Source organism: Apteryx rowi, unplaced genomic scaffold (assembly GCF_003343035.1).
Source record: "Apteryx rowi isolate R43461 unplaced genomic scaffold, aptRow1 scaffold_76, whole genome shotgun sequence".
Taxonomy (NCBI): Eukaryota; Metazoa; Chordata; class Aves; order Apterygiformes; family Apterygidae; genus Apteryx; species Apteryx rowi.
This window is the reverse complement of record NW_020451049.1, coordinates 282,568-297,001: the sequence shown is the minus strand read 5'-3', so window position 1 is coordinate 297,001 and position 14,434 is coordinate 282,568. Positions and strand designations below refer to the sequence as shown.

General features: G+C 40.8%; 1 protein-coding gene across 1 annotated transcript in view; it reads right to left on the bottom strand.

The window, feature by feature from the left end:
* Positions 1 to 653: 653 nt before the first annotated feature.
* Positions 654 to 14,434, bottom strand: part of FAM160A1 (family with sequence similarity 160 member A1) — a 67,818-nt gene continuing 54,037 nt past the window's right edge. The window contains exons 7-12 of the mRNA XM_026088213.1: positions 12,750 to 12,829; positions 11,095 to 11,282; positions 9,551 to 10,588; positions 5,872 to 6,050; positions 5,433 to 5,571; positions 654 to 1,268 (exon numbers count right to left, since the gene is read on the bottom strand). Coding sequence (XP_025943998.1) covers positions 1,018 to 1,268; positions 5,433 to 5,571; positions 5,872 to 6,050; positions 9,551 to 10,588; positions 11,095 to 11,282; positions 12,750 to 12,829 — 1,875 coding nt within the window. The 3' untranslated portion in view covers positions 654 to 1,017. The remainder of the gene's footprint in view (positions 1,269 to 5,432; positions 5,572 to 5,871; positions 6,051 to 9,550; positions 10,589 to 11,094; positions 11,283 to 12,749; positions 12,830 to 14,434) is intronic.

Genomic DNA, 14,434 nt, shown 5'->3' with positions numbered 1-14,434 from the left:
AAACAACAACAAAAAAGCAAACAGCTTTCCAGAGCAAGCCAACCTTTTTCATTAAAAAATTGACAAAAACAGCCTGCTGTCCTTTTAATACTACTGAAAGATACTGAGTACCTTTCTTTAGCTTATTAAAATAAGCATAAAAATAAACTACACATTAATTACAGCTTGCATAGAAACATTTTGTTTTGTACTTTGTGCAAATCTGACTCAATAAGGCTTGCTTGAGAGTTTAGGCAGCAATGTAGTAGTTATCAAAGAATGCTGAGAAACTGCAAGGAAAATTCCAGGCAGTCAGCAATCCACATCCACTTACACAGTTCATTTGACTTCAAAGACCAACAGCTGAGAGCTGCAGATCTGTCCGCAACATAAGGCAATATGGTATGTGTTGGGTCCAGCACCTGCTTTCAGCTAGTCATGGGTTTAACACACATAAGACCACTTGAATTCAAAAACAAGAGCCCCCAGTTAAAAAGGACTTCAGTGGTGGATCGGTAAGAACCCCCATTTCAGGGAAGAGGGATGGGAGGGAGAAGGGCAAAGACATGGAGAAGCATGACCCTTCGCATAAAGGGGTTTTGTGCAGATTTTGTGTATATCGCTCTACCTGAAGCTTTCCCCATGGAGCAATGCTTTTCCAGAGCAAACTGCCTTGTAGCAGGCTATTAGAACAGTATTTCTGGAACAGAAAAGTAAAACATTTGCCAGTCCATGACTGTCTGTTGCAGAAATTCAACAGGAATCTGTGACACTAAGGAAGGATGGCTGTGTAAAAAGGAAGAGATGAATTAGGAAGCTGCAACAACAGCAGTATCAGAAATATCTCAAATAAGTTACGTAGCACAGAGGGAAATTATAAGGCCTAATAWAAGATAACATGGAATAATATTCTGCCTCTTTCCTCCCCCTCCAAATCAAGTATTTTCAGGAAATATCAAAGTACAACCTTCTTCTGTAAGCAGCTTTGCATTAAAACCTTGTTTAAAAGCTTTTTAAAAACATATTTGAAAAAAGATGCTAGTAATAATCCTCAAAATCCCCCAGTATTTTGTAACATAAAATGGAATGTTCCTGCGCCAGCGCTGCCAGCTCCTTCAGGAACTCCGGGAAAAGGGCAGCTGCGAGTACGGCATTCCTCACGTGCGCGGGAAGGCTGGGAAGAGCCAGGCCTTTCTTTCCTTTATGTCCCAGGAAAGGCTGGAGTACAGCCGGAGAAGCTTCGGAGAGGCCCCTCCCTTTCCCTGTGCTGCTGTCGTGCTGGACATTACCTAAAGCCAGGAGGAGAGGAAAAAAAGACTCAATATATGTAGCATACGTAGTATTTGTACAGTGACCATACCCAGTTTATGAGGGTTGTGTTTAGAGCTGTAGTTTGCAATACCCAGACTGTGCAGGGAGATACTCCACTAATCCAACATTTTAAAGTTCTATATGGCCCAATTCTACTGCATTTTTTATTAGCCATCTTTTCCTAGGTTATGTATTATTCAATTCCAGCTCCGATGAAAGAAATATGTGGGCAGTCAAGGAATCATGGGAAAGAATAGTATGGATTAACCTTATGAAATAAGAGTCAGATAATATCTACCATCTAAACCCAGCATGGTTTTCTCGATTTAAAATGATACTGTATTCTAGCCCTCCCCTGGATCAAAGTATCATTTGGACTTTACTTTTCTCTCTCTTTCTCCCTCCTCCCCTCCATTAATAATTGTGAAAATACATTTGAGGCCTGAGCTGGCAAACCATCACGAGAATTTGAGTAAGTTAGTAACTAAGGGAAAAACTGCTTGAAAATTTGACTTTGCTACAACTCTAGTCCCTGCCAACTTTCACTCCTTGTCATCAAGAAATAAACATTAAAAAAATAAAATAAAATAAAAACCACCACGTGTTCCCCACAGCACAGCCAGCTATATGATATCTCCTGCAGAGTTCTGAGGATCAGGCAGGGCTCAAGCAGCAGAATGTATGGAATGGCAGTGACAGCAGCACTTAAATTTCAATCAATCGCTCCTCGTTTCAACCTGGAGCAGAACTGCACTTTAATTAAATGACATTCTGTGTAGCTAAAAAGGTGAAAAAATTTAACATCCATAGAAAGAAATATTTCTTCATTTCTTTTACAAAGAAAAATTAACTTGCAGAACTCCCTGCCACAAGCTGCCAGTGAGACCAAGAGCTTAGTCAGATAAAATTCTGCATAACCTAACAGGGGGTGTTCTCATCAGCTGTGTAATTCTTAAAAAAAGTGATATTAGCTCACCATTCTGCAGGCAGTAAAACAAACACACTATGTCACTACATTAAGAAAAGGTTTCCCTTAACGGGCATGTAGTTTATGTTATTCAGTCTCAGGTTACCTGTGCCTTCTTCTGAAGCATCTGGAAGCAGCTAATGCAAGGACTCTGGCATGGATGAGCCTCGCTCAATGTAGCAAAGCAATTCTTGTGTTCAATAGCTCTGCACTTTTTTTCCTTTTATGAAGTCCTTCTAAGGCACTGAGGAATTACTGTACACTTTCAAACGTCGAAAGAAATTTTAATCTTAATCATCTAGCAGAGTTGTACTTTTCTGGAGTTTCAAAAAACCTCTCCAACTCCAGACTCATCAATCATTCATACTGTTATTCTACAAATTTCTATCTACTAGACACAGAGTAGGGGAATTTCAGTTCTGTGGAAAATTCTGACTATGGGAAGAAAAACAACCTAAATTATGAATTACAATGAAAAGATGAAGTTTTGAGCTTCCCTTGAGGGGTTATTATTATTATTATTATTATTATTTTTTAAGATTTTATAACACTGTCAAAACATTTCATAATTATTTTAAATACTTTAGGGTCAATAAAACCAGAATGCTAGTATGCTGTCAAAGTTAGTTTAGGTTTTGTTTTTAAACTCTTCCTTTCAAAAGGCAAAATTGATACATTTCCACAAAAACCTTTTGATTCAGACTAAACCACTTTAAAAATACCCAAACAAACAAGAAAAAAAAMCAAACCAAAAAACCCCACCAAACACACAGAAAGCTAGTCTAGGGACCAGAGATTTGATTCTTTCTTCGCCTGAGCTTGTCCACTTCTTTCTAGGGTCAGGATGCAAACTGAATCACACAACTGAGAAACTGAGAACTCTCAGGACATTGTTACCAGTGTGCTAAAGGAAAGGCAGCGTCTCATATGGGATCTGGATCATGGCAGCTCTACATATCTAGGCCTAACCCAAACTACTGGTTAAGCAAACCATATACTACTGCAAGCAGAAAATTAATCGTTCATTTCTGCTAGAAGATTTTTGGAGACTGTCACTGTCATGAGAAAGAAAATGCTTTGGAATATTTCTATTTTATATTTGTGCTATTCAATAAGTCTGGCTTCCATTTTTCAGGCCTAAATTCTGTAGGAGGCCAGTTATGCTCAGACCTGCAGGGAAAACTGTTTGGGGTTATTTATCACTTCCACTGGCAAAAGAACCCCAGAGAAGCTTTATATTAGCTTTAATGCAACAACCTTTGAGTATCATGCAAGCAACCGATAGGATCTCCCCATTCTGCTTCATTTACCATAATTGTTCCCACCTTGCATTTCTTAATTGACCTTGTACGTGTTGATGGACTAGTGAGGCAACTTGCCCCAAGAATTAGAGTTTGATTGCTGGCTTCGCTAGTCTGGCTGGGAGCCAAATCTGTAGTTATCCAGACATTTATTTACTCCCTACCCATTTCTCAAGAGGTGCATTTTTTACAGTGGCTGCCACAAAACAGAAGAAAATGTACCAGCAGGGTGACTAAGCAGCCTCTGTTTCAAGTTCCTAAATAATAACCAGTATGAGGGGACCTGGCAAATTCTAAAGCCCACAAAAACTGATGTAAAATAGGAAGTACAAATAAATACCAAAATCACTGACTGTTTTACTTAACTGGGGTATGACTAACCAGCACTGAAACCTCTGAAGTGTAATGCTTGCGAGTTTACTCAGATGAATGAATTTCCACTGGGGATACTTTATATAAAGTTTTTATTGCCAGTACCTGAAAAAAGGACGTTAGATGTTGTCTCCTAATCTTGTCTCCCACATAGCAGCTACAATATCTTCTAATTGTAAGGCTCTCTAATCTATGGCACCAGAATGTAGTGCCTCAACCCCTACTGATATTTGCAATAAACAGCTCATTTATAGCATGCACCTTCACAGACTAATTCTTCCAGAAGCAGCCTTGGTGAGACTATAATTTTGCAGACTAGATGTACTGCAAATCTTAGAAACACATACTGGGCTGACTAGTAACTAAGAAAATTATTATTCAGAGCCTTGAAAAATGAAAATACAATTAAAGAGGCATATAGAGTGTCCTGCTTTCCACACCTCTGGAAATCCCCAACAAGTATCATCTCCACAGAGGTCTAGGCAGAGTGGGATGATCACCATCTATTCCAAATGATCAATAAGAACACCTCTCTGCAGACTCTCTCAAACCCTATAGCGGAGTAGGTAATAACTGTGGTCGCTGTACTCATCAAATTCAAAGCATTCCCATCACGTGGGAAGTCAGCTTTCAATGGAAACAGGCAGCCACGGCTGAGTGCTCAGCAGCAACCCCAGAACGGGGCGTGTTTCCAGGTCAGGGCCCCCAACACTGCCAGTCGCCCAGTTGCCTCTGAAAATGCCTCAGTTAGAAAGCAAGATTCCCCAGTTTGTTTGTTTATTTATATTAACTCCCCCATTGCAGTGCGAATACTGATAGCTGCGAAGACAGGCGTAGCACACCCTGCGCTTGGGAAGCAGCTGATGTTACAAGAGTCAGCTGGACCCTGGGCTCGTTGGAGTCGGGCCTGTTTAACTCCTCGGCGCTCTTCAAGTGTCCTGGCTGGTGCCCCTCATTTATTGTTGTGTTTTATGCTTTCACTCAACAGAGTGCATTCAATGTTTTCTGGCTCATATCTACCTCCCTTAGTAGCAGCCTAATGCATGATATGAGGCCTTATTCAACTGTTGCAGAAATAAATTCATTCTGGACTTCTATCCTCCCTAACATTTATAAATGAAAAACCAATACTAGCTGAAGGTCAGGCTAAAAATAAAACAAAATCACGCACATATGCCACCTTACCTTACGCCTTGAAAGCAAGTTTGTTTACTGCCAAACTGACAGTGAGCCAAGCAAGAACTGATTTTGTTACTCTTTGGACAGGCATTTTCTGTAGCAAAGACATAATAAAAGCTTCTAAAGAGCAGAGAATATCCAACTAGAACTATATATTGTGGCCTACTGAGGATCATCAGTTTAAAGTCAGAAGTGTACTTCTGATTAACGATATTCATAAAGCACCACACCTATTTTTAATCATACTGTAGAAAACAAGAGAGGTAACCAGTGAGTCATTGCCCACAGCACTCCTCTGTGCTGTGAGTACGGTTAATATTTACCTTTGGTCAGCAATTCTTCAGCCGCATCAGATGCGTCCACACGAAAAAGTAAGTACTGTTGGGCTTGCAGGAGAAGACCTGGGAAGTCTTTTTCGATGGAAGCAAAATGTTCAATTTTATTTTTCACAGATGCCAGCACCTGCCAAAACAACAGTAACAGTTACTTTTTCCTCCCTTGAGCCCAATGCAGCCATAGTCTGAATACTCAGGCCTTCTCTAGCTGCATTAAAAGAGAGTTATGACCAAAGTTATGGTCAGACAGAATTTCCAGTTCTTCGCACAGATATAACTAACACATCAAAATGAGATGAGAGAGGCTCTCAGACAGGTGGAAGAACAACAGGTGGAACTGAAATCAGCTACAGTAAAGTTAAAAAAAAGACACCAAAAATACTGTTCCAGTTTGGAATAGGCATGACTAACGCTTGTGATCAGGTACCTGATAAAGTGACCGTACACTAGGCTGAAATACCATGTTGGCGTTGAGCAGAAAGGAGCGAAGAAGAGGCTGTGGATAACTTGCCAGCTGAGTAATAATCCCAATAAGCAGCAAATTTACATGCAAGGAATTCTCCAGCATGTTCTCCAGCTTTGACAGCACTACGCTGATAAACGGTCCTGCAAGAAAGGAGGAGGAACCAATGGTTTTGTTTATTCACGGAAGAAAAATCTTAAAATCCAAGAAATAAGCATTTAAGAGGAATTTTGATCATCATAACCAGCCAAATCAGACCTCCTACCTGCTAATTAAGGCCAGCAGGGGGAAAAAACAAAATATATCTGAACAGACAAAATACACAGAGTTAACAGGAGGTGTTAAAAACTATCATGACCAAAAGCACTTCACCTAGCTAGCTAATCAGTTTACATTAATGGCTTACTAAACATGCACAAGTATTCTACTTTATATGAGCAAATAAGGATTTAGCCTAATGTGTTATGGCTTACTCCCCTTGAAGTTAATTGGAAAGGTGCCACTAATTTCAATGCAAACAGAATCTGTCCTTTTTACTGCTGTTGTGCCTTAATTCCACAGAAGGCCTGGGCAAAGCAAATTCGAGCTGGGTTCCTTGTCTTATCAAAATTGTGGTGTTCTAAAGAAAACATGAAAACCCTACTCTAAACATAGAAACAAAACCTGTGATAGTTCACATCTCAACAAAAGGCATTTTCAGCACCGCGAACAGTCACACAAAGCACGAAAGACRTAAGAACAGATTTATAAGCAAAAGTATTGGTAGATGTAGGCTTTATCATATAAATGTCACCACTAAACAATAGCTTTAGTTTGTGTATTCATTTTGCAGGATAATCACTGAAATATGGAACCATTTACCATGAAAGTGCATAAACCCTTCATGCTCAAGCTTAAGAAACCTTTGCCAAGCTGAGCATGACTTTAACCAAATAATAATGGATTTCAATACATACTGCTAGACAGTAGAGCAGGGGACTTGCTTGAGGCAATCTGTAAAAGTGACCTAATCACAAATAAAACATTACGATCAGCCCTTGCCCAAAGCCAGTCCCACTACACTATTCTGACTGCGTAAAAGCTTGGGAAACCCTGCAGAAGAGCCTCGTGATGGCATGGCTGCCGTATTGCTAACTTTGAACACCACAGCCCCGGTCCCTGGCAGAAGATGGATGCTAGGGGCATTTCTAGGGTGGAGAAGGTGGCTAAAACCCAATCATGTTCCAGCTGCCCCCAACTAGTGATCAGCCTTTCAGGGCACAGTTTAGACCAGCCTTATGTGGCTGCTGCAGAGGCCAAAGCAAGTCTGGGCCAGCGTGACAGCGAGGACCAAATCAGAGGTGCCTGCACTGCCACTTCACCTAACAGAGCATCACTAGAAGTTGAAGTCTATTATGTTTTACAACTAGTGCGAGCGCAAAGCGAGCACTCCCTTGAGACCTGTCCATCACTGCTAACACCAGCACAGCTCTGCTCACACAGAGAGGCAGGAGGGCCAGCGCAGACAAGGCTTTATGTGGCTCCTACCTTTATGCGCCATGACAACAGTCAAAGTGGAATCGGTATTGTACTCTGGAGGAATCCTCCCTGCCTGGGTACCCAACACAGCAGCCTAGAAACATGTTGTTGAGATATACAGTTTCTCCTGTCCTGGTGTAACCTCCTGTTTCCCCCTCCCGTGTTCATGGAGGCGCTTCCACAGAGCTCCTGAGGATCACAGTGCAGGGGGAGCTTTAGAAAGAAGCATTCCCAGAGAAGGAGTTGAGATAAATCACAGTTTCTCTATTCCAGGTCACACATCAGATCTGAGTAGATAAAGCTGAAGCTAGATGTTTGTAACAAACACTGCATGCCACTCCAAGAGATGTTACCAAAATACATAAATAAAACTCTCTCAGTGGTAGGGTGACTTTTTCAAGAAATCGTCAAAATAAAAATCCAAGCAACTAAGCAGAGTTGTAAGGAACAGGGTAAACAGATCAGAAGTCAAAAAAAATACTCCTTTCCTGTCTACGCATCTTCCTGCGTATATAAAGCACTGATTTATGCAAATAAATAGAAGAAAGGAGTTTGATGCACTATATTTCTGTTACTGAACATCACATTCTTCCTTGTTCAGGGGCAAATAGAAACAATTGTGTTTAATGCTTTTAAATTAGACATAGACACCAATGGAACCAGGGCTACATCCACATACTAACATTTTCTCCATAGATCCATGGAGCTGGACAAGAGCATCTTTGCACTGCTGAGACCTACCGGGTGCAGACACCTCTACCTGGTTATTTGATTCTGCATCAAGAAGCCCCATCCCATGACAATATCCCAAAACAGTGAAAGCAACAGAAAATCCTAATTCCATATGTCTATATACATAACATAGCACTCCAAATCCCATGTCACTATATTTGAAGGATACTGCAGTCTCACATTTCCAAGGTATTTTTATGAGCATTCTCCTTACTGGCAATCACTAAGACAGCCATTAAAAAAAGGTGAGGAGCCAAAGAGTCAAGTGTGTTGTGGGGAACAAACAGCAAGGCTTTGAGGTTTTTTTTGTTTTTGTTTTTTTTAAAGGAACAAATGCAGGAAGGTACTGGATGAAGAATGAAAGACTCAGGAACAACATTTTTGAGCTACATTTGACAGTGAGTAACAGGAAACAAAAAGGTTTGAATGTGATTAGCTTCTGGTACAAGCAAATTACCATCACAGCAAAAGCAGCAAATGAATTGGAAAAACAGGTTGAGTTTTTCAAATAATTAAGAGAGTGCCAGGCATGCTGGCCAAAGCCGAGCCAGAAGAGACTGCATTCCAGTGGATAAAAATGAATGTTTCCCCCTTCCTTCCAAATGAACTAGAAGTCAGCTTATAGAGGTTTTGCTCTGCGTGAGAAAATCTAGATGCATTTTTTATTTGCATTACTGTGCTCTAATTAAAGATCAGGAGCTTGCAGTACAAGGAGCGGTACAAACGCAGATCAAAAATACATCTCTGACCCCCAGTACCACTCTGCTTCTTGAATGGTTTAGACCATCCAGAAACCAAACTTTAACTGGTGTCTGGCATAAGACAGAGAAGTGTGCCAACAGTGAGGGCAGCCCTGACATTTGGACAACAGGATGCCGGGACAGTGCTTGCAGACAGGCATGCCCAGAAATGGCACCAGTGCTGCCACCTGGTGCTAAAATGTGAAATAGCAGAGAGAAAAAATGGCAACATGACACCACAGCTCAGCATCAGAGGTACAAGCCACCACAAATATTTCGGAGGTAACCTGGGTAGAACAGTTACTCCATTCCCCTTTCAATAGGGGACTTTTATCCTAGGATGATGGAGGTCTGGCATGCAAGCAACATAATCCCATCTCAAGATTTTAAACAATTACAAAAGAAAAAGCGGCCAAAAAAGAACTGAGCAACCACCATTTGCTGTCACTACACCAATTGCTCTACTTTTATGTTCCACCTCTTTCATTCTCCTTGGGCCAGCCTCAGCTACATGGGCTGTACCCTGTTTAGTGCCAGGACTGTTCCTTGCTYTATGCAATTGTGACTTGCGCTGCCCAGTGGGATCTCCTTTGGCCACCTTTCATCACCGGACCTTGATTTTTGTTAAGTATGTAACTAACAGGACATTCCACCTGTAAAAGGAGCAATCTGGCTTCTGGCAGCATGCTTGGGAAAGAAATCCTCGTTTGGTCCAAAGAGAGATGACATGCTTTCTTCAGAAGGAGTGTCTGCTGAGAAATTCTCAAAGTCCTCCTCCTCTTCTGCTGGAGACATGGGACCAGGAGTGCCCAACTTCTGTTCCTCCAAGTTCACACTGTTTGGATCTAGTTCCTTAATAATTTTGTCATACTGTGCAATGAAATCCTCACCATCTGTGCTCAGCAGTCTTATGTTTAAGTTACGATCTGTCGCCTGAGGAGCAGGTTTCAGCTCCAAGTCGGGCTGTGGATCAACCTCAATCATTTTCTGGTTTGTTTGTTCTTTTGTTATACCTTGAGTCAAGCTTGATTTTCTCTTGCTGTGTTCATCCAAGTCCATTTCCAGCTGGCTGTTTGCAAGAGGCCCATTGTTAATAGTCTGGCTTTCGGCTTGATGTTTTCTGGCTACATTTAAAGTTTTCTTCTCAGAGTTGTCATCATCTTGAGCATCCTTCTGGGCACATAATCTGTAAACTATAACATCATCCTGAAAGTCTGATTCCTCTATGTAAGATCCTTTGGTGAGCATGATTGCATTTTTCTTCATCTCTTGAATATGTTTTGGTGGCTCTGCAGGTAGCTGCATTTCTGTGCTTCCCTGATCATCATACAGGCGGGGTGAGCTCACATCAGAACCAGCAGAAATGCCTGTGTCATAGCTATCATCCCATTCTAGCTCCAGCTGCATCTTCTCACTGAACGGAGTTATTTGAGAGGAGCTACACATGCTAGGTGTCCTTTGCTGGAGGTGAAACATGGGGTGTTCCACATCTTTATTGTTCTCAGCAAGCGTTTGGATAAAGGTGTCTGGATCAGGATTTTCTCCATCATAAAAGGCAGACCAAACCTTGCAGTCTTTCATACACTGAAGGATGGCTTCTTGAGCTTCCCACAGGTACTGCAGGTAGCTGATGTCCACAGCTCTTCCATATTCCACAATGCAGTTGGATTCAGAAGTACCTCTGCAAGAATCTGAAAGTAAATAAGAAAATTATTCATACCATGAAACAATAAAACAACTGAAAAGTTCTCTAGCAAAGCGGTCACTAAAACATGGCAAGCGGAGTCTTTAGCCTCATACATCCAGTAAGGCAGGAAGATCAAAAGCACAGAGATTGAGAGATTTATTCATAAATCACACATGACTTGTTCTTACTGCAAAATCAGCACTGTAACTCAGGATTTCTGAGAGACCAGCCCACACTCAATCCTTAAGACAATAGTGACCTCTGAAGCAGCAAGAGTAACAGTCATGTGTCTCTATATTGTTTCCCTTAATGCATATTCAACTTGGAAAGCTGTAAAATAAAGTTTCAATAGACCTGGACACATGGAAGGAATTAAATAAGCTTTCCAGTCCAGACTAATTGCCCAGTACATTGTTGCTCACTACATTCCCCTCCCTTCTGCCCCTCCAAATGGGCTGCTACCAAATCAAACTCAGTTCGTGATCTAGTGTTTACCTGAGCATCAAATACCTTTAGTTTGTGCTGCCTTTGTCCAGAGGATATAGGCTTTTTCTTGGCTTTCAAGACGCAAGGTGATCCCAGTGGAGCAGCAGACTGGCGTGAGAGCAAGCAGTTTAGCAGCAGATACTGAATAACAGTCTCTTTCTTTCACAGCCCATCGCTGGCTCAACATCATGTGGTTACATGGGATCAGATACCTGAAACAGCAGAGCCTAGCATTACTCCATCGTCCTTTCATGTTTGAGAAAGCAACAACATACAAAATCTTTTTCCTACCTTCCTTCTCTCTCTAAATTAAAAGATATAATATCTTGACAGTGATCTAAATTCTAAACCTTTCAAGAGCATGACACCCTGACTCCTTACAGTGTGAGACTAAGGTTTGACGAGGAACTGTCAAGTAGAGTAGATAGATTAGCTGCATCAGAATGGGGAAATAAACAGTCCTTTGCAGGTCGGAGCAAACCTGCTGTAGGAAGAGGTGAGGGAAGATTAGGTTGTGCAAATGCCAATGGCTAGCAGAGCGGTTTGGTCCCAATATGAATGAGTTACATCCCCAAATCCTTATTTTAATTGTTTTTCTGCAAAATCCAGAGTCAGTTTACATGTGCCAGGCAAGCAACCAGCAAAAGGGAAGGAAGAGCTGTCAAGGTGTTTTACTGCAATAGATGAAGACTGAGCTCTGGGGCAGAGGAGGGGATGGCTATGGGGAGGAGGAATAGAGGAAGCACATTCTTATGTTTAACTTTCTTAGAGCACTTTTGTTTAACATTTTTAGAGCACTTCATTAAGAGCCTGAGTGTTAACTAGGCTGATATTTTGCCATTTAAAATGAAAACAAATTATAAAAGATTCCCTAAATAAACAAACAGAAGACTAAATACAGCATTCAACTCTGTTAGCAGGAAAGCCCTACCATACTTAAGTTCACAGCGGTCCTAACAACATTCTCAGGCACAACAGCCAGAACTACAGCAAATCTCACCTTAATGCCTGTGGGTAGAGGGCAGACAGATATCTGAAATATCCACATGTTCTACAGTGTTAAAAGTCTGATCTAGTTCCACTAGTACATCTCAATAAAAAAAAAACAATTCTAACCTTATACACCCATCAAAAATATAATTGAGTATTCTTACGCAACCCAGGCAACAATCAGTTAAAAACAAAAAAAACCAATGTATTTAGTACATTACATAATAATCTGTGTACAACGGTTTAAGAATTTGAAATATTCCTGTGTGAGAGAGGAATCAAAGTAGTCAAAAAAACAACAAAAAAGGTAGAAGCTGTGAACAAGTATATTGCTCTGTATCACAGTGTACAATACACAAGAGAAAACATGCAGGAGAGAAGAATTATACATTTAGAACCAGGGAATAAGCAGTTTGGAGGTGATAAATATATTCTTGGCTTGTCTTCTCTCACTTTTATACAAATAAATCACAAAAATAAATCTGTTGTGTCTGAAGATGGTGGGATGTAAATCACATTTCTTCAGGCCTGGTGTACTTTTGTCAAAATCTTAAATATTCTCATCTCTCTAGTTGCTTGGATTTGTTCTCTCGTGGAGAATCCTCATCTAGTCCCACATCCATAGGCTTACTGGAGACTATATGTCTCAGAATTAGGATGGAAAAAGGCAAAAGGAGTTTGGGCTTTACCTTAAAACTAGCTGTAACATCACATCTTCACAATGTAAGCCAATGAGCGTTCTGAACAATGCCAAAGAGACCACACAGAGCTGGAAAATGATAAATACAGTTAGTTTTTGATCTGGAAATTGTACCTTTCCAATCTTCCCTGCATTCTGCATTGCAGAATGGCTCAGCCAACATAATGCTTTACAAGACATTGCAAGTATGCTATTTCATTTTGTCAGCACCCCTATGGGATTTTATAAAGCTGTCTAGAGCTATACATATACCGAGATATATTTCAACAAAATATGTGCAATCTAGAAATTTTCTTTAAAAAAAAAAAAGCTACTTAAAAAGATATCCTTTACAATGAAAAGATATCCTTTACAATGAAAAGATATCCTTTACAAAGGTATTAACTTGTATAGAACTGAAAGCAGTAATTTACCAGTCTTTAATATTTTTCAAAATTTTTTTTCTAATTTAGTAATTTAGTTTAATTCAGCATGAAGTGAACCCTGCAACTTGGAAGATAAAGTGTTACATTTTACCTCTGCTATATAATTTGAATAAGCTAAAGGTCTTTCCTGAAAGAAAACTTACAAAATTTATAATGAAGTTTCTGTTATTTCAGGTATAAGAAATGGTTAGTGTTCTGCACACCAAGAAGTTGAGTGCGTCTATACCTCAGTATTTCCAAACCTATATCTTTGTGTGCTGACGTAGGTCAGGACTAAACAATTCACATTTATCCGAATCATTCCATATGGAACAGTGCTCCCAATCCCATTTTACTCAGCCAACCCAGCATTACAGGTCACTTCAAAGGGTGGGAACCATGGCAAGGCATGAAGCTCCTTTCTATGAGACAAGGAAAAAGGAAAGAAAAATAGGATTCCTCACTGGAACTGCCTGCTTGCCTTTTTGGCAAAGGTCTGATCAAAATATACCCATAGCCAGGTATTTCAGCAGTCACACACTCAGCAGAGGCAAAAATCACATGCCATTCTGTGACAGGCATCTAACTTTTACACGAGCTATAGGACAGACTAGAAACTTGGAATTCTACAGGCTTTTTTGGTCACTAACTAGACATACAACTACTTTGAAAGCTATTGTACAGTACATTTCTAGCTGCTGGACACTTGCTAAACTGAAGAGATGTGTCCAACATAGTAGAGGCGTAGGCCCTAATTTCCAGTTGGTTTTCATGGACCACTGCACCATCACTTCCCCTGCGCCTCTTAGTGCACACTTTCTTAGATACAGTCTCCTGTCTGTTGCTTTTTCCTGGAAACAATATCTCACAGCTGGCTTAGACTCCAGGACCAGGCTGACTCTTCTGAGAACTATTTCTCCAGCTGGGATCTGGAGAAGGGTATAGGTAGCGCTCACCAGGCAGGCACAGAGCGAGGAGAACCAGGAGAGCAGTCAGTGTCTGGCCTACTACGAGGCAAAGCGGAGCTCAAACTTACTGCCCTGCCACCACTCCTGTGAGGAGCCAACAGGAGACGGCTAGTTAGTCCAAGATCTCGAGTCTACAAAAAGAGATGGATTAAGTAAAAGGGAAAGGGAGGAAGAAATAACCAGAAATGGAGTTCTTCATAGGAACATGAGGGCAGAGTTGAAGACCTGTAAGACAAACTTTTGGAAGAAATCAGATCCTTCATGGAAAGGTATGTGTTTGCAGGACGATGCAGGAGGAAGTA